Below are 23,823 nucleotides of genomic sequence, written 5' to 3' on the forward strand. Positions count from 1 at the left end.
CTGTAAACTCAACTAAAGGGTGATAGAAGGTATCATATTTGAAGAAAAACAAATCTATTCTCAAGATGGTGTGTAGAGCACATTGAGTAAAGTGCTTACATATATAGCATAATCTGATTTGGAAAATAAATTTTAAAATTTGAATCTTACAAATTAAATCTTACAATTTAAGTGATGTGAATATTGTGCTTTAACACACCAACTTGAGAATAAAATATATAACTCTATTTGAAAATTGGTATATAAATGAAGTATATATATAATATAATATAATATAATATATATGTATATATCATCCATACATTTTAGAATAAAGAACCATATACGTTGCTTCCAATTTAAATTTGAATTCATTTAAATTGAACTCAACATTTTAGGGTATACATGTGACCAACCACTCTGAATTCCACTCGGGTTAGTCAGGAGCCTCACCTAAGCGTTTTGAGTCTCAAGCCTTTGTTTTAAATTTAGCGGATGATTTTTAAAAGAGCCAAGTACTTGAAATATTTTGAATATTTTTAAAGTCTAAAATTATTTAAATGATTTATTTTTAGAATTATTGAACTAAACCTAATTTTTAAGTAAGCCTATTTGATTTTTGGAAGCCTCAGAAATAAAAATATAGTTTTTATAAGTAACTCATTTTATTTAAATGATTTTATTTCTTTTAAGAATATTTATTTAAATACTCATCATTTGAATTTATGTTAAAAAATGATCTAATAATTATTTGGATCAAGAATAAATTTTTTTTTTTTTTCATTTACTAGCTAGTCAGAAGTACGAAGATTTTAATAGAAAACACATCTATTTGAATTGAAAATAAAATTGCCACAAAATATTTGGTCATAGGCAATGAGTATAATTAAGGCCTTTTGCGGTGCTAAATATCGCCGCAAATAACCCTCAAAATCGCTGCAAATAAGTATTAGTAGCGATTTATGCTGCGTCAGACATTCGTCGCAATTGTTGACTCATTTAAAAGTTAAACCAGCGAAATTAAAAAATCGTCGCGAAAAGTGTGTATTTGAAGGGATTCTTTTTGTTGCTAATATTGTAAATTATGCTGCAAATAACGTTCATATTTCAGCATTCTTTATCGCTGTGAAAAAGTATTTGCAGCGTTTTATATCGTCGCGAATACACAAAAGATCGCCGTAAATACCTTCATATTTAGGGGTGAATTCGGTTCGGTCCGGTCGGTCCGAAGGAGGTGTTATGGACCGGATCGGACTAATTCGGTCCAGGGTTTTTTCACCCTGGACCGGACTGAATAGGCAGAAGGACCGGTCCGGTCCGGTCTGGTCGGTCCTATTCGGTCCAATCCTAACCGGATGGGCCAAAAGCCCAATCTTCTTCCTCTGTTTTTTCGGCCCAATGGTGAAAGCCTACTAACAATTTATCCAATTTGAAGCCAAAAAATACAAAAGAACTTAAAGGGAAAATAAAAATAATCATAAAAAAATTGTCAATATAATAAATTAATAATACTTGTGTAACTGTGTTGTCAAGCAATATGCTAACTAAATTACAGTGAATAAATTTGAATAAAAGGTTTTAGTACAAAAAATAAATTTTGTCTATATCCATAAAAAACTTTAAAAAAGGAATAGCTACTTGATTTTCTTACTACTAATCCATCCAAAGATTCCAAACAATTTAAACATGATTAAACTAAAAATTATACTAGATAATGAAAGAAAATTGAAATAACATTCCAAGCAGATTTGGCTTCTAAAAGTAAGAAAGAAAAAAAAAAAAATCATTCCCAAGCATAGATAAATTATAATGAAAATTAAAAATGATACAATTCCCAAATAACTGAAAAATTAAAAGCTCTAAATACAAATTGCAATAAAGATAATTCTTCCCCTGACAGCTCATAAGCCATAGCTTCCTACATCTTTTGACTTGGCATACTTTTCATCTTTCACAGTATTCTGTAAAGCGTAAACAAAGAAATTATTAGGAAATAGCAAAAGTGAAAATTGAAAACTAACAAGCTAAAATAGATTCACCTCATTAACTTGCATTGGTTGTAGACATTGTATTTGAAGCCTCCATAAAATTGTCACCGTCCCGAACAAGTTCTATACAATAAAGAAATAAAACAAATTATATAAATTTACATAACATATAGTATTATAACTCATAAAAGTTATAAAATGATGTACTTATAAAAAAAAGTTATAAAATGAAGTAAGTAAGAAACATACCCAACTGCCTTTCAAAATCCTCCACCTCATTCATTAAAGTCTTAAGGTTGATTGGAATAGAAGAAGAACGAAGCCAATTCTGTGTACAAATGAGAGCCTCAACCATCATCGGAGCTAAACTACTTCGAAAAGGATCAAGGACACGACCTGCCGTGCTAAATGTAGATTCAGAGGCCACTGTAGATACCGATATTGCGAATACATCTCGTGCAACTTTTGAAAGTACACGATATCTAACTGAATTAACCCTCCACCAAATAAGAATGTCAAAACTTGGGAACGCCTCCTCACAACTTTCAGCTAGGTATCTATCAACCTCATTCTTGCTCCCTAAAGTGTTTTCCGACTGTAACCGCTGCTTGAATATGGCCATTCTTTCTGCCGTCCTATCAACTCTACCACTACCACTACCATCTGTAGAATTTACTTCTTCACGTGGGGGACTTGTGCGCTGCTGTTGTAAATCAGAATTGCAGCCTCCGTCATTATCAGTGTATGCCTCATACATGCGGGTTAAAGCATTTTTCACCTTCCAACTCAAATCAATCGCTTTTGTGGGGTCATTGGCATACATGCATTCCAATGCAAAGTCAAAATATCGCATCTTATACCGAGGATCGAGAATAATCCCAACAAACAACAACATATTCATATTATCTAAGTCGCCCCAATATTTTTCAAATTTTTTCTTCATATTTGTGGCCATTAATCCCACCACAGGGCTTCCTATTTCACACTCCACTTCAATTGCATCAGATATTTTAACTAACTCCAGAAAGAAAGAGTTGCAAGTTACATATTGATTCCCCGAAAAAGATAAAGTTGCATCATGAAATAGTTCAAGAAACCTTACAAACAACTTTACCTTCTCCCAATCATTATTATTGGGAGGCCCTAACTTCTTTGATGTTCTCCTATTCACTATATCACCAATTTCATCATCATCGACATCATCGTCTGCAACACTACTAAGGAATCCCGAATCTTCTTCTTCCAACCGTTCAAAAGCTTTTCGAAATTTTAAAGCCCAATCCAACATAAGATAGGTGGAGTTCCACCTAGTTGGTACATCTAAACAAATGCCACTTTTGCTTGCAATTTCTTCCAACCCAATACACTTCTTAAATGTAGTCCACCTTTGAGGTGAGGACTTAACATATTTCACAACACATCTCACCTTCACAATAGACTCATCAAATTCCCTCAACCCCTCAAGGACAATTAAGTTTAGGATGTGGGCACAACACCAAACATGCAAGAATTCATATTCCAAAACAGTGTCCTTCCTATACTTGGTTTTTTTCTTCAAATAAGAAATTGCTCCATTATTAGAACTTGCATTATCAAGTGTGATTGCAAGTATTTTCGGTCTCCCCCAATCATGCAAGCACATCCTATGGCTCTACCAAGTGTATCACCCTTGTGATTCTCAACCAAACAAAAAGAAAGAATTCTTTTGTGTAGTTTCCAATTATCATCAATAAAGTGTGCAGTGAGACACATATAGTTGAGGTTTTGCACGGATGTCCATGTATTCGTGGTGAGGGAAACTCGTTGCCCTTGAAGAGCACTTCTCAACTTACTTTTTTCCCTTATATACACATTAAAACAATCATTCGCAACCGTAACACGAGATGGAATCCCGACCCACTTAGGGCAAACAATGAGCATAAACTTCTTGAAACCCTCCCCTTCAACGAACCTAAATGGCAACTCATCAAGAATAATCATTTCTGCTAAGGCTTGTCTGCAAGCCTCAACACTAAATGATATGGGCACAAATTCCCCACTAACACTTCCTACACCCGCCTTCCAACCGAGAGTAGTTTGAGACTTATCTGTCTGTCTCAATGGACATTTCTTACATTGTTTTTCAATATGATACTTCATGGACTTTGTACCGTTGGTCTTCGTATCACATGCATACGAAGCACCACAGTAATTACATGCAGCCCTAGGTTTACTTGGATCACATTTTGGTATTTTTGTAAAGTGATCCCAAACCATTGACCTATGTCTACCACTACCACTCTGTGTACTATTAACACTTACATTGGGTGGGAGTGGAGGAATGCCTTGCCCATGTGTAGCCTGTGTTGACTCTACATCATCGGTAGTAGAATCATGTGGAAATAATTCTGGAATCGTTTCCATCTAGAAAAAAAAGAAATGGAATTAAATAAAAATAACATATAATCAATAAATAGTAGACATATTACACTTAGTTACATAAAAAGGAGCTAGAAAGGGATACAAGAAAGTCAATGAAGCATTAAGAACACAACCAAAAATTCATTCCATTTAATTGGTAAACCAAGAGGAGTGACAAAAAGAAAACCACACTAAAACAGAATTTTTATCACTGAAAAGAAGACAGAATTTTCTCAGATATTCAAATGATCACTAACATAACCACGAAAGAAAGTAAAAATGCATTAACAACGAAAAGTAAAGATACTTCAGCATTACATGAACAACATTAATCATCCCCTTCTCAACCCGAATCACGCCAAATATTCTCTATATACCAACCTCAATCCGATAAATAGAACTTTCACAGTGTCCCCCTCTCAAGCAATGGCAGATACCATTCATATTGCCACTTTCTCATACTAAATTTGGAGTATTACATTTATAATGGATTTGAAGGGGCTTTAATAACCCAAATTAGTCATTTTAGAGTGTAAATGCAGATTCGGCTAGTAATTTTCTTTGGTTGTTATAAATGGTATTGAAACCACATTTGCATTTACACTTAAGAAGTCAATTTTAACTTTGGAGCTCTATTATTAATTTATTCATTAGATGCCTTCTGGATGTGAACTTTATGTGCAGATGGTAAAATGTGGAGATTATTTCCAAGCGGAAGATGGTCCCAGGGAATTTGGTAATATAACTATAGCTACTAAATGGATAAGAAATACAGAAACTTCGTTAGTGACATAGTGTTGCGCCTTTTGGAGGTAAACTATAATCAGGTTATTAAAATTTAAGACATAATAAACTATAGTCTATGATTTAAAAAGAGAGATTTTTCTGTAATCACCGATTCACCTTAAAAAATTTTCTAACCAACCAAACAAGAGGGCCAATAAATAAACAAAATCAAGAGGAAAAAAGGGTTTCATATTTGAGCATCCGAAATTTTATACCCCTACAAATTTACAATATTCAAGATCAAGATACCGAGAATTACAAGTAGATGAAATGAAATAAACATATCGAGAGTGAGGCTTTGAAGTCTGAGACAGCACCGGAGCGGTTGAGTGGGGCTGTCGGCTGTAATTTTTTGAGGACCCAACGAAGACGACTCAGACGATGCACTGCCGGCTAGAATTTTCAGGGGACCGAACGGAGGGGCTGGGCTGCTGGAGAGGGGGGTTGTCGCGCGGTTGCTAGGGTTACGAAATTGGGAAACTGAGAATTCCAATTTCGTGGCCCGTGGAGTGGGGGGTTGGGGGCCGGGGGCTAACTGGGGAAGTGGGGGTGACGAAACGGCGCCGTTTGTGTTAAATTTGAACCCAAACGGCACCGTTTAAGTAAGCTTGCACTCATTTAAAAAAAAAAGGTTGCGCAACCAGTGAATGCATATCCTGACCGGTTGGGACTTAAACGGCACCGTTTAAGTCCAATTTTGTTTTTAACGGCGCCGTTTGATGTTTTCCAAACTTGATGTGTTTTAATTTTAAACTTGTGATTTTTTTTATCTTTTTGGCACATATATTAATTAAAAAAATTATTTAAATTAGTAAATTTAATTAAACTATTTAATGGTGATTATTCTTTTAACTCATTGAAAAAATAATTAATGATAATATTATATATTATACTCTAATAGTAATAGTGATACTAATAATATAATTATATATGTTATATATTATGGAATATATATTATATAATAACACATGGATACTAAATTATGGACTATACTATACTAAATTACTAATAGTAAATTAGAGTCATAGTGAATCAGTGATATATCATATAGACTCATTACTCATACTCATTAGTAATACTCATTAGTCATTAGTCATAGTATTAGTTGTATTGATACTATATATAGACTTATAGACTTGTAGTTACTAGTTATAATAACTTATAGACTTACATTGATTTAGTTATAAATTTAGTTTAATTATAAACTTATAATTATATTGATGATGTTAATTGTTACTTTATTACTAATTTAGAGTATGTCAATGTATTACAATTTATTATAGTTCTAACTTCTAACTTATAAATTAGTTAATGGTGAATTAGTCATGGACTCATAGGTGAGTTAATTGATATTCATGTCATACATGAATCATGAAGTTAATTATAATTTACATTAGTTACTTTTAAATTTTTAATTGCTTTATACTTACTTACAATTTAGATATATTAAAAAATGTTATCTAATAATGTAGAATCTAGATAGATGTAGTCTTGTATTTGTAGATGTCTACTAATTAGTTAGTGGTGAATTGATGATAGGTTAATTGGACCATGTGGTAGGTTAGATGAAAATTACATAATTTATTATATAAAAAATATAAATATATAATTTAATTTTTTTGTCAGTCCGGTCCGGTCCAATGCTTCTCGGTCCGGTCCGGTCCAGTCCAAAAACCCCTAAACTCGGGACCGGACCGAAGACCGAAAATCTCATTTTCTGAGGACCGAAACCGAGAATGTATATTCTCGGTCCGGTCCGGTCCGGACCGAACCGGTCGGTTTTCTCGGTCCGGACCGGCCGACTTACAGCCCTATTCATATTATTTGTAGCGTGTTCAAAAATCACCTTAAAAATATTTTTGCAGCGGTTAAAATCGCAACAAATAAGATTGTCTCTTTTGCAGCGAGTAATTGTTGCTGTAAAAGACTATTTGCGGCGATATTTACTCGCCGCAAATAGTCTTCTTTTACAAAAAATTATTTGCGGCGAACTGTACTCACAGAAAATGATGTTCCAGAAAATAAATAAAAAAATGCACGCCAATAGAAGCCACAAAGGGCTGTATCTCCCATGGTGAAACCTGGTCTAGTCTAGGAATAGATGCAGGTTTATCCCATTGAACCTAGAAAAAAGAAGGAATGAAACTTGATCGCTATATTAGTTTGAAACAATGAGGACGAAGGGATTAAAGAAATTACTTTTAGTGATCACCATCTTGAACCTACCCAATGAGGAGATTTATCTTCAACACCAATTATTGTGCCCAGAAACCTGATCAATCGAAAATGAAGGGGAATCATTATATGAAAACTCATCAACACAAAAAACAATAGCCATGCTTCAAGTTTTAATCTCCATTACACTATCAATTCCAGACCAACAATTGGCAATGATTTTTAATCTCCATGCTTCAAGTTTTACAGAACGAAACAAAACCATATGAACAACACCATAGACATGAAGTCCATCAAGAATTAATAGCTGAAACTGAAACTTTATCATAAAATAAGAAGCTAAAAAATGGGAAAAAAAAAAAAAAAAAACACATACCAAGCTCTTTATATATGAGCCTTCATGTATGATATGTACAAAATGCATGTCCAGATACATATAATTCATAAGAATTATACATATCCTAAGCAATAGGATCATCTACTTGAGAAACCATTATCATGCAACCAACAACTCCTTCATTGTCCAACAAGCAGCAACCAGAAACTCCACCAGCAACTCCTCCAGCAATCACCAACTCCACCAGCAACATAGCAAGTCCAAGCCAATTAAATATAGCTAAACAACTTCCAAACAACAAATTAAAAACAGCAACAAAATCTTGGCTAAAACTGAGAACCCATTAAAATCAAGGACCCAATGCTACCCCAGAAAATTCTAACAAATGACCCATCCAAACAACCAATTAAAAATAACAACACAGCAAGTCCAAGCCAATTAAAAATATCAATTAAACTCCAAGCAAGTTCACCAATTACAAATAGCAAATTACAACAGCCAATTAAAAATAATCCCTAAATCTAAGAGATCGAAGGTTTAGAAAAAAAAAGTAAATAGGATCCATCCAATTATCAGCAAATTAAAGAAGGAAAAAATAAATAAATAAAATAAAGCATGAAAACAACAAGTCCAAACCCTAGATTCACCTAGATTAAGAATCAAAACACAAAGTTGAGCAAAAATCATTAGAACAAACATTCATTTGTATCCCAAGCATTCATTTAAATAATACTATATATTAAGAACAATGCATATAATTCATATTTTCTTACAGCCACCTTAAAAGCAAGAATAAAACATATAATTCACAAGAATTATATATATCCTAAGCATCCAAGCCACCTTAAAAGCAAGAACAATACAATAATTCACAACAAAGATATTATTTACAGCTCTAAAAAAAATGGTTGTTGAATCTCAACAATAAAATTATTGTTGATTTGAAAAAAATAGTAAATCAAAACTCATATGAGCATCCCTAAAATCATCCCTAAAATCAAACCTTAATCTAGATTAAGCAAAACCATAGGACAAAGTTGATACCACCCTCTTGCTCATACATGTTGACAAAAATCAGAGGTAGAGGATGGTCTACCCAAGCCAAAACCAAGAAAGGGAAAATGAGAGAACTTGAGCTGGTGGCGTCTTGGAGGAATTCCTAGCTGAATCTCATGCAAGAGCTCTCATGTATATTTGAAGAATCCAACAATGAGCTTCATACTAATATTACTAGCAGATCCATAATGAGCTAAACACATGCAGTTTTTCCTCTAGAGGCATATATAACTCATCCAGTTCTAAGGCACATTTTTTTTATGAATAATAGCATATCCCTGGTTGCATAGCTCATGAGAAGGCATCTTTCAAAAAAAAATGAGTAAAAACAAAAAAGATGACACCTCACAATAGACCGCAAATTTTCTAAATTTTCCAACTGAAACATATAACTTAGGAAGACAGGGGTAAATGGTAAACATCACTAGCTAAGCAGTCATTAGATTCTCACATTTCCATGGTTACCTTTACTTGTTGCAACTAAAGGGAGTTCTTGGCCCCTTATGTTGAAATACAAAGACAATATGAACAATAAATGAAATCTCGAAATGTTTCATTTATAGGAAACTACAATATAACCATAAAACTGGACTATTCAAGAGAAATTTAATGCTATAACTTACGCTATGAAATCAGGGCAATATATTGAACACATCACAACATGCAAAGTATGGATGCACGCTGCAAACACAAAATGAACAAACCCCACAAAGTATCATCGACTAATTTTGAAACATCTATACCGCATAAAGCATAGTAGCATCTCAAATATTCATAACTAAAAATTCAACATTCTAGAAAGTGATGGAGCAACCCAATTTATATTAAAAAAATATTTACAGATTTTCTTGAAATGATTAGTCCTCTACACATCCCTTGCATTTTCTCAATACAACTCCATTTAATATCTAATTCTCAAAGTAAGCCTCCAATTGAGCTTCCATGCTTCACTTTATAGTTCATTACAAAGATCCAAGAACTTAGTTATTCCATCCAAAAATACTATACAATACATATTCATTCAAGTTCCATTCACCTTTTCATATTCTATATTACATAATTCAAATTCAAGACCTTCCATTGAACAAACATAAATGTATAACTTCAAACTAACTTTAATCACTAAACATCACATATATACATCACATGGAAATAGTTTCCAAACAAGAGATAATCTGTCCAACTAGTATGCTTCATTGGGGGGAAAAATATTAATCCAAATGGCATGCAAAATATTTTAACTTTTCTATTAAACATCATGAACTTGTATCAATTCTGCTTCTAAGCAGCCAAACACAAACTCCTCCTCTCCAATGGCAGGTGCCAACATGGGCATGAAAAGCAGCTGCAGGATTCATATGTTTTCAAGAGAAAACATATGATCATAAACGAAATAATAGAGAAATGAGTAGTATTGGAAGAAATAATGTTAGCAAAAAGGATAGAAATGTAGAGCATACCCCTTACAGCAACCTCAAAAACAAAATATAAAGCACACCCAGCCCTTACAGCAACCTCAAAAACAAAATTGAGAAATTGAGTACTGTAAAGCATACCCCTTACAGCAACCTCAAAAACAAAATATAAATCCCTATTCCACTACAATATGCAAATTTTCCAAACCCAATATACTAAACTAAAGAAAAAACTGATGAATAGGACAATTGCAAAGTAAAATCTTCTCAAAACCCAAAAAAAAATCCATAAGCAAACAAAACCGTAGAGCTACCAGTATAACACCAACATCATTCAGACAAAAATTGAAACAAAATCCTAACTTCATGTTCATAACCCAAATCCATTAAAGAATTAACTCCATCACAAAGCACCTCACGATTCTAAGCCACTAACACAGGCGTCAAAGACACACAATAATCTTGTTTATTACGCACTCTTGCAGCATAAAATAGAGAGATGAGAGAGAGAGAGACAGTGGAGGAGAGATGACCTACCAATGAGGATGAAGAGCATGATGGTTGTGGTGGTGGAGCAGGACCGAGGAGGCGTAGAGGTCGCAAAGCAGAACAACTCCAGCCCGTCGGCCTTGTGTACTTACACGGAGACTTTAGAGAGAGAAACAGAGAGAGGGAAAGATGCGGACATCGTGAGTGAGAGAGAGAGAGACCGGAGAGGAAGACAAAGAGAAGAAGACAGTCGTCGAGGGGGGGGGGGGTTTGCGAAACAGAGGGGAAATGAGAGAGGGAGATATCGGACGGGAGGGTAAAATGAAGGAGGCCGTGGGCTCTAGCTCCTTTTAATTTTGAATATTACTTTTTATGGCGATTTAATGTCATCGTAAAACACATTTCACTTTTTTGCAGCGATTTTTAAAGTTAAAAAATCGCTGTAAAAACTAACTTTAACAATTTCGTCGATCAATAAACCGCCGCAAATTGTTTGCGGCAAATATTTCTGTTGTAAAAAGTAAAAATCATTGTAAAAGACCAATTTAGTATTTGCGGTGAACTTCTTCATCGCAAAAAATAAAATAAAAAATCGCTAGAAAATACCATTTTAAAAACTTGATAAAAACAATTGCGACGATGTAGAAATCGCAACAATTAAAGCTTTTTTGCTGTGATTTTATTTTCAACAAATAAAAAATCGCTGCAAAAAGTCTTATTTTTTGTAGTGAGGAATGATCATGAGTACAAAATTAAATTAAATTGATAGGCAATTAACCTGCCTTTATTGATCATTGCTAAAAAAAAAAAAAATTGGAGTAGCTGGCAGCCTGGCACACTAAAAGCAGCTCGTGTATTCCCTTCCTCTTTTCATCCGGCTCAATACCCATCTGGCCTCTCTGCATAGAAAAATAAATAAGGTGGATTAATTTAATTAATTAATTGAATATTATTCAATAACAACACGTAGGTTATATGTAGATAAATTGGTCAATATTTCCCGCAAGGATATATATTGTATGCGAGTGGTAGTAATGCTAGAGGTATAATTACAATATAGGTTTACAAACTGACCAATTAGAAATTAATATTAAATTATGGTAAGTCAACGTACTAATGCTAGATGAGTAATTCTACATATAATCGTAAAGTGCGTAAACGTCATGTAACCGTTTTGAAAAAGAGTAGTGGGGTCCACTATTAAAAAATTAATTTTTTTTATGTAAGTCTCATATTTTATTTACTTTTTTCAAAGCGATTACGCGACGGTTGCAAAATTTACGATTGCAAATATCTTATCTTATACCAGATACAGTTCTACAATGTACAAGTCTTGTGCACCCTCTTTAAAAAGAAGTGGGGTCCATAAAAAAATCTACATGTACATGAGTCCTAGATTTACCAAACTTTTTTTGAATGGAGTGCATGAGATTTGTACAAGTTTAGGATTACGAATATCATTTCTCTTATTATATTAAGGGTCGGACTCATAATTTATCAACGATTTTCTTTTTACCTTCAAATTTTTTCCTGTGTTGCATCGGTACTCTTGCATTGTCCAATGTGTTTTCTTTGGTTTTGAAGGGCTACCAGAAAAAAAAGTTAGATTTTTCTTGAAGGCAATGACATTTCCATCAGCATCATAGATGGGATCTTCTTCTTGGCATGATTTCCAAAACCCTTCTCCATTTCCAACAACTCGATTTTTTGTTGTTCTAACATCAGAATCTTCAGTTTCATATATGAAAAAATACCATTCTCTATCCTCTTTTGAGAATGTTACTGCAATCCAATAAGAGAGACTCTTATGGTAAGATCCCTTCAAGTTATATATTCACAATTATAAAACCATATATAGACATATATCAAACGGATCAAGATCCCTTCAAGCTTTCATTCAAGCATGCAATTAATTCAACTCAAATATCATTCTTTTGACCAGCTCAAAACCAAACAATTTTTTTCTTCTATATATAATCTCTCTTTAGCTAGTCCTTAGTTGTCACAAACCAAATGCATCGACCCTCCCTTCATCGCCAACCTCACACATGCAAGCTAATCCATAGAATGCTGCAACCAGCTAGCTGAAATCACGTAAACATCTAAACCTCGAGAAGTTCAATCTTAGCTATGAAGAAGCAATATATATATATATATAATATATTTATATATGCAGCACATGAAGTAGTGAAGATCAAGAAGGATGAGGAAAGAGCGGAGGAAAATGGAGAAGGTAAGAAGAAGCTGCAGCACACAGCCAGCTGATAATTAGTAAGAAAAAAAGTCCAAAAATAACATAATCCTAACTCTTGATAAAAAAAAAAAAAAAAATTACCAAAGTGATATTAAAAGTGGCAGTAACAAAAATCGCCAGGCTATCATCAACTTAGATCTAACCATCAAAGACATTGGCAGGGCAATGGTCTCTAATTAGATCTGTACGTACATGATATGCGATATAAGAAATCTCTATGATCTATAAATTAATTAGCGAGCGCGCAGTCTCATATATAATACGAATACATGAATGTTACTTCTATTCTATCATGAAAATGACACATATAATACATAATATCACTACAACATTCAAGGCTTGATCGCCAAAAAAAAGAAAAAATTACAAAACTAGGCACAAATAAGTTTTGCCAGCGATTTCTAAACGCTACAAATTAGTGGTCGCAAAAGTCTGGTCCTCTTAAATGCTATTTTGCGGTGGTGGCAGCGGGCACGGATTGGGAAGGGTGGGCAGAAAACTGAGAGAGAACAGAGATAGATGACTTTTTGCCTCAAAACTCGAGTGGTCGCCCAAAAAAAAAGTTTGCAAAAAGTCTTTTTTATTGTAGTAGTAGTACTGCATGCAGGGAGACATGATCGTCTAGCTAGGCAGGGCCGGCCGGTTGGAGAATTAACATCGGCTTCGCGCTAGTGCTTGAAAAGAAGGACCAACAACATGAGCAGAAGCTAATATAAAATATTACACAAGAAAATAAAGAAATTAGAAGGAAAAAAGATGATCACGGCCAACTTTTATAAGTTGCTTTTATATATATAATATATGCACACCTTAGAAGCTAGGATCATGCATATCATGCAAAAGAATTAATGTTAAGAAATCAACTTAAAATTCAGAAACTTATATAACAGATAGATCATGATAAACGATAATTAATTAAGAAATTAAATTAGACAAACAAGATGAATATAATGGCCGCCTTGTATAAGTTGTATGGTATTAATTACAGTACTATATTATAAGCATATTTGAGGGGATGTTTGGATCCCCTGAGCAACCAAGCACACAACTAGGGATGTTCAGATTGAGAGGGCCACGAACGAAGAGTCCATAACCATGACCACATGGTAAATAACTCTCAAGAAATTGGAGAGTTGATCCACATGAGTTGGATGCGATTATCCTAGGAAAGGTAACTCCTACAAAACAAGAGATATCCTCCCTGATTAATAAGGGATCATGAAGGACATGCACATAGGAATGGTGATAATTAGAGTCAGTTGTCATCACGACATGTCCATGTCCTTCTATAAATAACCTATGAGATGTAACAAACATTTTACTTGATCTTTACATACATTTATTCTTATATTATGTTACTGACTTAAGAATCAGAGTCCCCCAATGTAACCAGTGCCGTCTCTTTGTTGTGCAGGTCATCCGTACAATTGGTGGCGTGAAACACGTTCTTTACACATATGATCATATGATCATCGATCCATATTTTTCAGTACCAAAAGTTATATATAAATAATAATAAAAATACCTAAACTCTTGGGTGGCTTGGTGTAAAGCTCACTGGCATCAATGTCTTGAAAAACCTATCCAGGAACAGGGATATTGGAAAGCTCTTTCTTCCGCAGATAGTGTTGAACCAATTCTTGATCTGTGGGCTTAAACCTATAGCCTGGTGGCAATTCTGTGAGAACCCCTGCACGACGCTGGGCTACTTCCATGTACGTAGGATCTTAGTGATTGGAATTAGGTTAAATAAATCAATATTTATAGAGAAGTTTTAATTCAGAAACTACGGACGTACGTGATGGATTTAGATCATGTAGATCATCGAGATTGGTGTACTACTTGCACTAGGATAAGTACGCGTACGCGTACGTGAAAGAAAACAAAACAAAAAGACCTTTTCTCATGTAGTACTAGTCATGCGCTAGCTTGTGCTTAATTTTGAGTAGGATCAGAAACACTTGGAGCTTTCTGCTGATTCCTAGTTGAGTTGTTTTAATTAAGGATAAGAAGTTATAAACTACGTACTGGCTTTTTTAATTTGCTCAGAGTTATGTTTTTTCTCAAGTACTAGTACTACTTTGATTAACTAACTCGTACGTACGTACACGCGCATCATGCATCAATCATCGTACTTAGCTAATTAACTAATTACGTACGTACGTACGTAGGAATATCATAAGTTTCGGATTTTATCATGATTTTGATGAGTCCCTTGCCAATTAGGAAAATGACCGATCATGAATATCATCAACGTGCATGCATGATCTTAATTGATTAATTACCACCTATTTTTTACAACTATTTAATTTAACTAGGCAGTAGTACTACTAGTACTGTTAATTCATGAATTTCACGTACGTAATTTATAATAATATTTATATACGTATCTTCCATTTCAAAAAATTAATTTAAAAAGAGTTAAGGATTTATTTATGCAGTACATATATATGGAGTTTTATAAATGTTAGAATGCACAGCAGAAAAGTACCTCAAACTCAGCTTAAAGAATTGCTCCACAAATTTTTTCAGATTCATAAACTCCAAGCGTTTCCTCTTAATGGCGAAAGTGTACTACGTAGTATGGAACTAGAGTAACACTTAACAAATCCACAGCCTAAATATTTTATCAAGAGAGAACAAAAAGAGAGAGAGTCTTTTTCTATTTTTCAAATGGTGCCAAAAACACAATTGAGGATATATAGTCCTCCTATGCACGGCTGGCCTTAAAGGCCAGCCTTCAATTGTATTGTGAAACGGCAGTAACGCATGGCTTTAAGCCATGCGTTACATGCGTTACAAGTAACGCATGGCTTAAAGCCATGCGTTACAAGCAGACATTTGGAGGGGGTCAGCCCCACGTGGGTGCCCCTCCATCTAATATCTCCCACTCGCATACAGTGGGCATGACCCCAGGTCAGCATTTCTCTAATGTTCTCAATTTTGTTCATACAAATAAATAGGTCGTGCGACCACCAAGCACATCTATAAAAAGGAGGGAGTACATACACCAAATCTCTCCCAGAGAAGACCAGCATAGTAACATCCATAAAGTGTCTGGTCATGTCCTAGACTTATTCGATCGCATCAAGATCAAGCATTTTCGAACCCTCTTGAGTTTAAAAAACTCAGAACAATGCTTTGACCTCCTCCAAATATTTCAATGTGTTCACAACCTTTAGCCGCTACCAAGATGTAGCGTCATTTGTATGACGTCAGCAAACACTATCGAAGATACGATATTGAATAGTCTTCCTTTTACACTCATATCACTCAATTTTGGTCGAATGGTTTTCCCAACAATGCCTCTTTAGACCGTATCAATCATGGCCATAGACATCATGCCAAAGTAGCAAACATTACAACCAGCTTATAAGTAGCATTATTGCTCTTTCTTTTATAATCTTATAAACATGAATCGATTATGTAGTTGAATGATTTGTGCATGTATGCGCGAGCGTGCACATATTTATATATATATACATATACACATATTAAAGGAGATATTTTTGGTAGAATGAATGATGAAATGACTTCAAATCAAAATTAAAATTGAAAAAACAAAAAATAAGTATCATAACAATTTTCACTTATTTAGTTTTGTTAGTTTCGCACCAGGCTACTAAAGAAAAGTTCTGGCTCCACCATTGAGTAATAGGCAAGCAATTGCTATTAATATAGATGAATGTTATACATCAGTTACTATTCACTCTTACATTCTACATCTACAATTTTTTTTATAGGATGTGAGAATGTTTTTCATAAAGTGTGGAATGTGGACCCGTGAGATAATGAATAGTAATTAATGAGAAGAATTTTTCATTAATATAAGTAGATTAATATCATATCTAAATTAATTCAATTGCAACCCTAATTTTCGATGTGGCATGGAATAATAAATTTTATAATCTAGATTTTGGATGAGAAACCCTAATTAATTAATTCACGGCCGAAAAATAATAATAATTATAATAATGCAGCTTCGCAATATCTAATAATTCTTTTTTCTGAAACTCTTTTGTTTTTTTTTTAATCCAGCGCCGCCATATATATTGATCTCTATCTCTCTCTTAACCGCGTAGTACTAGCTAGTACTACAAATATAGTTCTGTTTGTCATATACTGCAAGACAAAAACGTACCAGAAATAGGTGTTCATGATCATCACGTGCTGCTCGCCTTGTCAACGGGAGTTTATCATGTTTTTTCTGGCATACAATCAGAGTCCTAATAAGATACGTACCTTCACCAAAATGTTATTATAAAAGCTGCAATATTAACGTCTCCGATTACTCGTACGTACGTTCGTTGTTTAATTCAGTCGTTCTGATCATCATCATCATCATGCAGACTAATTTCTTCGGCAATATTATACCGATGATCGGCTATATGTATATATATAGCATGGTATATATATATACGGGGGCCAACGTGCATGGATCATTCACAGATCATGATTTACCACCTGGGTTTAGGTTTCGCCCAACAGATGCAGAGTTGGTAAAACACTATCTGCGAAAAAAGCAGCTTTCCATCCCACTTGCAGGACCAGTTTTTCAAGAAGTTGATGCAACAGATCTTTATTCCACTCATCCCAAGTGTTTAGGCATTTTCTTTAATTCCTTTTTTACTCGTGTTTGTTTTATGATCTGGTGTATATATATTGCTTAATTTCTCGTTATTTCTTTGTTTGTTTTCCCTTTAATTTTTCAGAATATCTGTATATTAATATTTCAAACTAGGGTTTCTAATTCACAAGAATTAGTGACGTTATACGAATGTAAACTGTGTGCAGTAGTACTGCTGCTGCTCATATCAAATAATATATATATATATATATATATATATATATATATCTTTCTCATCATCTAACATCAATGAATTCAATTCTAGTGATTCTAAATATCACTCAGAATTTGAATCATCTGATTCTCCCAATATTAAGCTTGATTGTAATGATTCTTATTGCAAAATTTTAGGTAAAACAATCAATGTTTTAATTAAAGCTGAAGAACAAGAAAGTCTTTTGTTAATTTTGATATATATATAAATCTTCCTCATCATCTGACATCAATGAATTCAGTTATAGTGATTTTGAATATCACTCAGAAACTGTTTCATCTGATTTTCTCAATATTAAGCTTGATTGCAATGATTCTTATTGCAAATTTTTTGGTAAAACAATCAATGTTTTAACTAAAGTTGAAGAACAAAAAAATTTTTTATTAACTTTGATATATATATATATATATATATTCCTCATCATCTGACATCAATGAATTCAGCTCTAGTGATTCTGAATATCACTCAGAAACTGAATCATCTGATTCTCACTACAAGAAAACTGCTTATTTGTGGTCATTTAATTTCAGCGAAATGACTATTTACAGCCAAAATAAGTCTGTTTTAGTCACAAGTAACTTTTTCGCCGCAATTAAATAGTCACAAAAGTCCATTTTTCTTGTAGTGTCTCCCAATATTAAGTTTGATTGTAATGATTCTTATTGCAAATGTTTTTGGTAAAACAATCAATGTTTTAACCAAAGCTGAAAAACAAGAAAATATTTTGTTAACTTTGATTTCTCAAATTACAAATCATGAGCTTAAAGAATAATATATTCACAAGCTCAAGAAGATAATAGTTCGTCAAGAACCTGAGACTTCTAAACAAAAAATTAATTTTCAAAAAACTTTGAGAAGATTTGAAAAGAAAAAATCCAAAAATATTTCTTTCTACAAATAATTTATATATATATATATATATATATATATAATAGACAAGAGGAATGACATCATCCATTATTCATTCTCGCACCTTACATCTATATCTTTTTCATAGAGTATGCGGATATTTTTTATAGAATGTGGAGTGTATAGTGGTGAATAGTAACTAATGAGCAGAATTTTTCAATAGAAAATAGCAGCTCCTTCCCATTTTCTTAAAGCAAGAAAGGATCGGAATTTATGATTTTTTTTCTTTGATTTTCGTTTAGGCAGTAAAAGAGGACTTAATACGTAAGCATGCGATATGATTAGTCTTATTAATTTCCCTTTGAATGTACGGAAGTGTCTAAATTAATATATATATCTCTTCTCGATCTTCTTCCTCTTGACCTAGCTTCTTAATTTATTCTCGATCGATATAATGAACAAACCAATTAACCGAAACTTTTGTTCGTATATAAAACTCTTTTACAAACTTGGGTACGTAGCTAGCTAGCGTGTGGTCTCTACACTGCTCTTGCGCGCTTGATTTACTTCAGGTTAATAGTACGTACACGGTACACCCACACATACATGATGATATATGTCGAGAAAGATCAAGGAATTAGCAGATCATTGTGAGACATGTAATTTTTTAAACATATGGCCTTGAGATATATATATAAATATATATATATATATAATATATGTATGTTTGTATTATCCATGCATGCATGCATGCATGTACACGTGTCTCAGTTTTCTGAATAATTATTGTGACATAGATCAATTTGCTAACTACTGATGTATTTCTTATTGGATTGCAGTGAAATTCCTGGATGGGGAGAGAGAATGGTTTTTCTTTATTCACGAAGATGACAACTCTGATCATGACATAATAATTAGAAGATCAACAAAAGCTCGAGTACTTGCTGAAAATGGAGGAGGGTTTTGGGAAGCATGGAAGGAAGAGGATCCCATATGCAATGAGGATGGAAATATCATTGCCTGGAAGACAGATCTCACTTATTTTTCTATGGGCTCTAATTCAAGAGCAAAGAAAACACATTGGACAATGCAACAGTACCGAATAGTACTACCTCATGATGTTGTTGGATCATCATATATCAGTAGTACTGCAGATCATGAGAAACATTCCCAGGTAAAATCGAGTTTTGAGTTTTCTTTTTCCTTCTGCTATATGCAAGACTGCAAAATGATGAGAGCTAGAGGTCCCCTGAACCTGATGATCAATCCTGAGTCAGCAAATTAATGCGTGAACATGATGTACTGTTATGTAGGTATATATATATTGTGAATACTAAAATGGGCGTATTTTTGCAATGCAGAGAGAGGGTGTATGGGTATTGTGCAGACTCAGAAGAGGTAGGGAGTACGAGACCAGTTTTTAGCAACGTGCAGCCCAGTTTTTAGCAACGTGCTGCTTGCTTGCTATCTTTTGGCTGCAGTATGATTATTTTTCTATAATTTATTGGAGTTATGAATAACCCTGAATCATCATGCATGCATGTATCAATGGCTAATATATCAGTTGCCAATAAGCTACGTACAACGTCGAATAAGGGTGTTGGCAGCTCATGATATATATGGCCTGTCGATGGATCGAATGGGGAAACAAGAGTTTGAGTCTCGACCGATGTTCTCATTGCTATATATATATATATATATATATGGGCACGTTTATTTATGCATATGATATTCTAGCCTTCACTACTCTCTCTCTCTCTCTCTCTCTCTCTCTCTTCTATCCTTAATTGCCCATGCTAGGGTTGTAAATTTATAAGTGGGAGTTATCTTTGCTCATTGGAGATATTAATTGGAAATGAAACTAACTTTAGGGTTTGATAATTATAGACCATTAGTAGAATGCATACTCTAGTGGTCTAAATAAATTAAAAGTGCCTCAACCTCATGACATACTTAAAGGTCAATAAATGGTATAAATAAATTAAGGTCATCAACATTGACCTACAAGATTCACACTATGAGGAAGTATGGATCCATTCACTCACCTTTGCTCTTAGTCAGATAAGACATATAGTATGAAATACATACTATGATGGAATCCTCTTTCTAAAATAAACATATGTCAAATATCAATATACCGTACAAATCCTAGTCTAGTCGTTATCTCAACGCCTAACTTGAGTCCTTCCATTTTCACTTCATATCAGGAACCAAAGAGGGTCTCATATCTAACTAATCACAAGCTATGTGGATCGTGGGCAACCATGCATGCTCCTAAAGACCTCATCTTAGCCCAACTATGGCGATATATATATATATATATATATAAATACACAGACACCAAAAGGCCGGGGCAGAAGCACAAAGAAATATGGTGCAAGAAAGTAGAGTCACCAGAGATAACTAGCTAGAGTTGGTGGGGACCAAATGACTGGAGTGAAAATATGTAAATAAATATGGAGTCCCCGATAACTAGAGTCCAAAGGGACTTGATGACTAGAGTAATGTGCAAATAAGTAAATAAAAGTAGTGTTCAAGTAAGATAAAAATACTCAAAAGTTATCAATTGAAATAGTTGTAGTTATTCTTCATATTAGATGAACAACAATACATGAAAATATTAAAGAATTACAAGGGATAAACAAGAAAGCAGGAGAAGAGAAGGGTTCTTAGGTTCTAAAACTTCTAAGGGTTCTCGTAATTACAAGGTCCTTCCTCTCAACAAAACCAAGCTCTCTTTATATAGGCAAAGAGTGGCTTACTACTTTACTAGTACAATAATTATTGGGATGAACAGTAATTTTGACTTTTTTTTACTCTTTATTTGACACAGAGAAAAGTTACTAAAAGCAAGAGTAAAGCAGCGGGAATCTCTGACTTTGCAAGAACCAAAAGCAAGAATAATGAGATCTTTAACAACAGAAATCATGGGGTCTTTAGCAATACTTGCAGTAGTTTTTATTGGTTTGTGCCAACGTCAATAATTAAAATAAGGGATCATTTTCTAGATAACCTTGGAGTGCTTTATGGATAATGTTTGAATATGTCATAGTAAGGATCAATATTATCAACATAGGCTTCAGAAGATGCGTTGCAGTCATCATCAAAATTATCATCATCATCCTGTAGGGACTTCTTAAACAAATAAATTTTTTTCTTAAGTCATTGGATAACAAATTTATTCTTGAACTTAGTAGATTTTTTGATTTATCAAATAAAGCAAGTTGTTGTTTTTCCTAAACAATAAAGGTACACATGCTCTTGAACTAATGTTTTAGCAACAAGAGAATCTGCAAGAAAATCTTCAAATTTCTTAGATTCAGAGAAATTAGAGGAAAATCTTTGTTAACATTATCAATCACGTCTTGGGTACGAGGAGATCTATCCCAACTTGACGAACCAGTTGCAAACAAGGATATCATTTTCCTTAGCATAACTCCACTTCAAAATGCAGGGAACTTTGTATTTCCTGTAGAAGTGAAGGAAAACAAGGAACTTATGATCACGTTGATCAGTCTTGTAAACAATGGCAAAGTATTTAATAGCATCATTGATTTTATCAGGAAAAAAATTCATAATGGAGCCAAACTATGTCCACCATCTCATAAACATAAAGAGAATTGGGAATTGAACTTTTTATCAAAGTTAATAAACAAGAATGAGACATCTCAGTATTTTGGAACAAAGTGAATTTGAACTAGGTTTTAATGTAGTCATAGTAGCAATATCAAAAATCTGAATCAAAGCTTTTCTTGACAACATTGGGATGTGCTCCCCATTTTTCTTTAGCGATCAAATTTAATATGTAAAATACTATGGTAGATCAACTTTATTTTATTAGTTTTATAAATATAAGTTTAATCAGAATGGATTGTGTCTGGGTGAGAATGGAGGAGTAGAATTGAAGGTTCTTTTGAGTATTTTCAGGAACCCAATAAAAGCCAGAGGGAAAATATCCAAAAGCGATTTTGGAGAAATCGGTATATATTGAACGATTAGCTTCAATATAAAACAAGTTTTGGAAATATTATTTTTGGGCATAATCAGTCCTTGAAGCAATGTGTTTATCAGGATTAAAAGACTGGATAGGTTGATGGGATTTAATAATAATATTAGCATATGGGTCATGAGGAGTAGCTAAAGCGGAGGAGAAATTGATCTTAGTAATGGCTATACTACCTAAGGTAGTAAACCGGTTTATGAGATCAAGGAGGGAAGTAGGTTCATTCTTCATGAGTTGCCTGTCAAGGATGGGAACCTGTTTATCTTTGTCGGTTTTTTCGCTAGTCATGATTCTACAAAAATTCACGAGTAAGAAAATCAGGGATAGCATTTTGAGAGCCTTTAATATACTCAATATCAAAATAAAAAACACTTAAAATAGCTTGTCACCGGGCATAAATATGTTTTGACGCAATATTCTCAACATATTTTTCTAATACATATTTAGCACTTTTTGTAATTAATACGTAATAGAAACTTTTGATTTAAGAAATTACTTTGAAACTTTGAAATACATAATACTATAGATAAAATTTATTTCTTAATAGTACTATAGTTAATTTGTGCACTATTCCAAGCTCCAGAATGGAAACAAACAATTTGTTCAAATGAATCTGGTGAAAAAAATTGTTTTAGAATGCTACCATACACAATGTTGGAGGCATCAATTTTAACAATTTTGAAAGAATTATTAGTAGGAATTCCAAGACAAGTTAGATTCTTGACATGAGTTTTAATCTGCTTAACAAGGAAAGTATGAATATCTGACCAAGGAGGTGGATTGGACTGTAACATCTCAAATAGTGGTTTACAGTTTCTTGAGGTCTTTGTAAAACTCAACAACATAATTTAATGAACCAAGAAATCTTTGTAATTAAGTTTTATCAGTGACGATATCAGAAAATTTATCAGCAAATTAGATGGATCTATTGATCGGACGAATTTGTCCTTCAATATATCATAATCGAGGAAACAAATTTTTGTTTAGAAAAATTTAATTTTCTTAGCAGAGATAACAAGTCCATTTCTTTTGATGACTTCTAGAAACGAATACAATTGTTTTCAGTGTTCATCAATAGATTTGTAGTAGATAAGGACATCATGAATGTAAACAATGGTGAAATGACTAAATGAATTGAAAAGATCATTCATGATATTTTAGATCATTCATGATATTTTGGAGTTCACTAGGCACGTTCTTAAGACTAAAGGGCATAACATTCCACTAATAATGTACAAAGAGAGTAATAAA

The 23,823-nt window shown here is 33.6% G+C and overlaps 1 protein-coding gene across 1 annotated transcript; it reads left to right on the forward strand.

Moving 5' to 3' along the window:
* Nucleotides 1-17,131: 17,131 nt before the first annotated feature.
* LOC108982671 (NAC domain-containing protein 48-like) lies at nt 17,132-20,315 on the forward strand. Its single transcript, XM_018954109.2, has 3 exons — nt 17,132-17,484; nt 19,409-19,743; nt 19,931-20,315. Exons 1-3 carry the CDS (start codon nt 17,223-17,225, stop codon nt 19,991-19,993), a joined length of 660 nt encoding a protein of 219 aa, XP_018809654.1. The 5' UTR covers nt 17,132-17,222; the 3' UTR covers nt 19,994-20,315.
* Nucleotides 20,316-23,823: the final 3,508 nt, after the last annotated feature.

The sequence above is a fragment of the Juglans regia genome, chromosome 2 (genome assembly GCF_001411555.2).
Source record: "Juglans regia cultivar Chandler chromosome 2, Walnut 2.0, whole genome shotgun sequence".
Taxonomy (NCBI): Eukaryota; Viridiplantae; Streptophyta; class Magnoliopsida; order Fagales; family Juglandaceae; genus Juglans; species Juglans regia.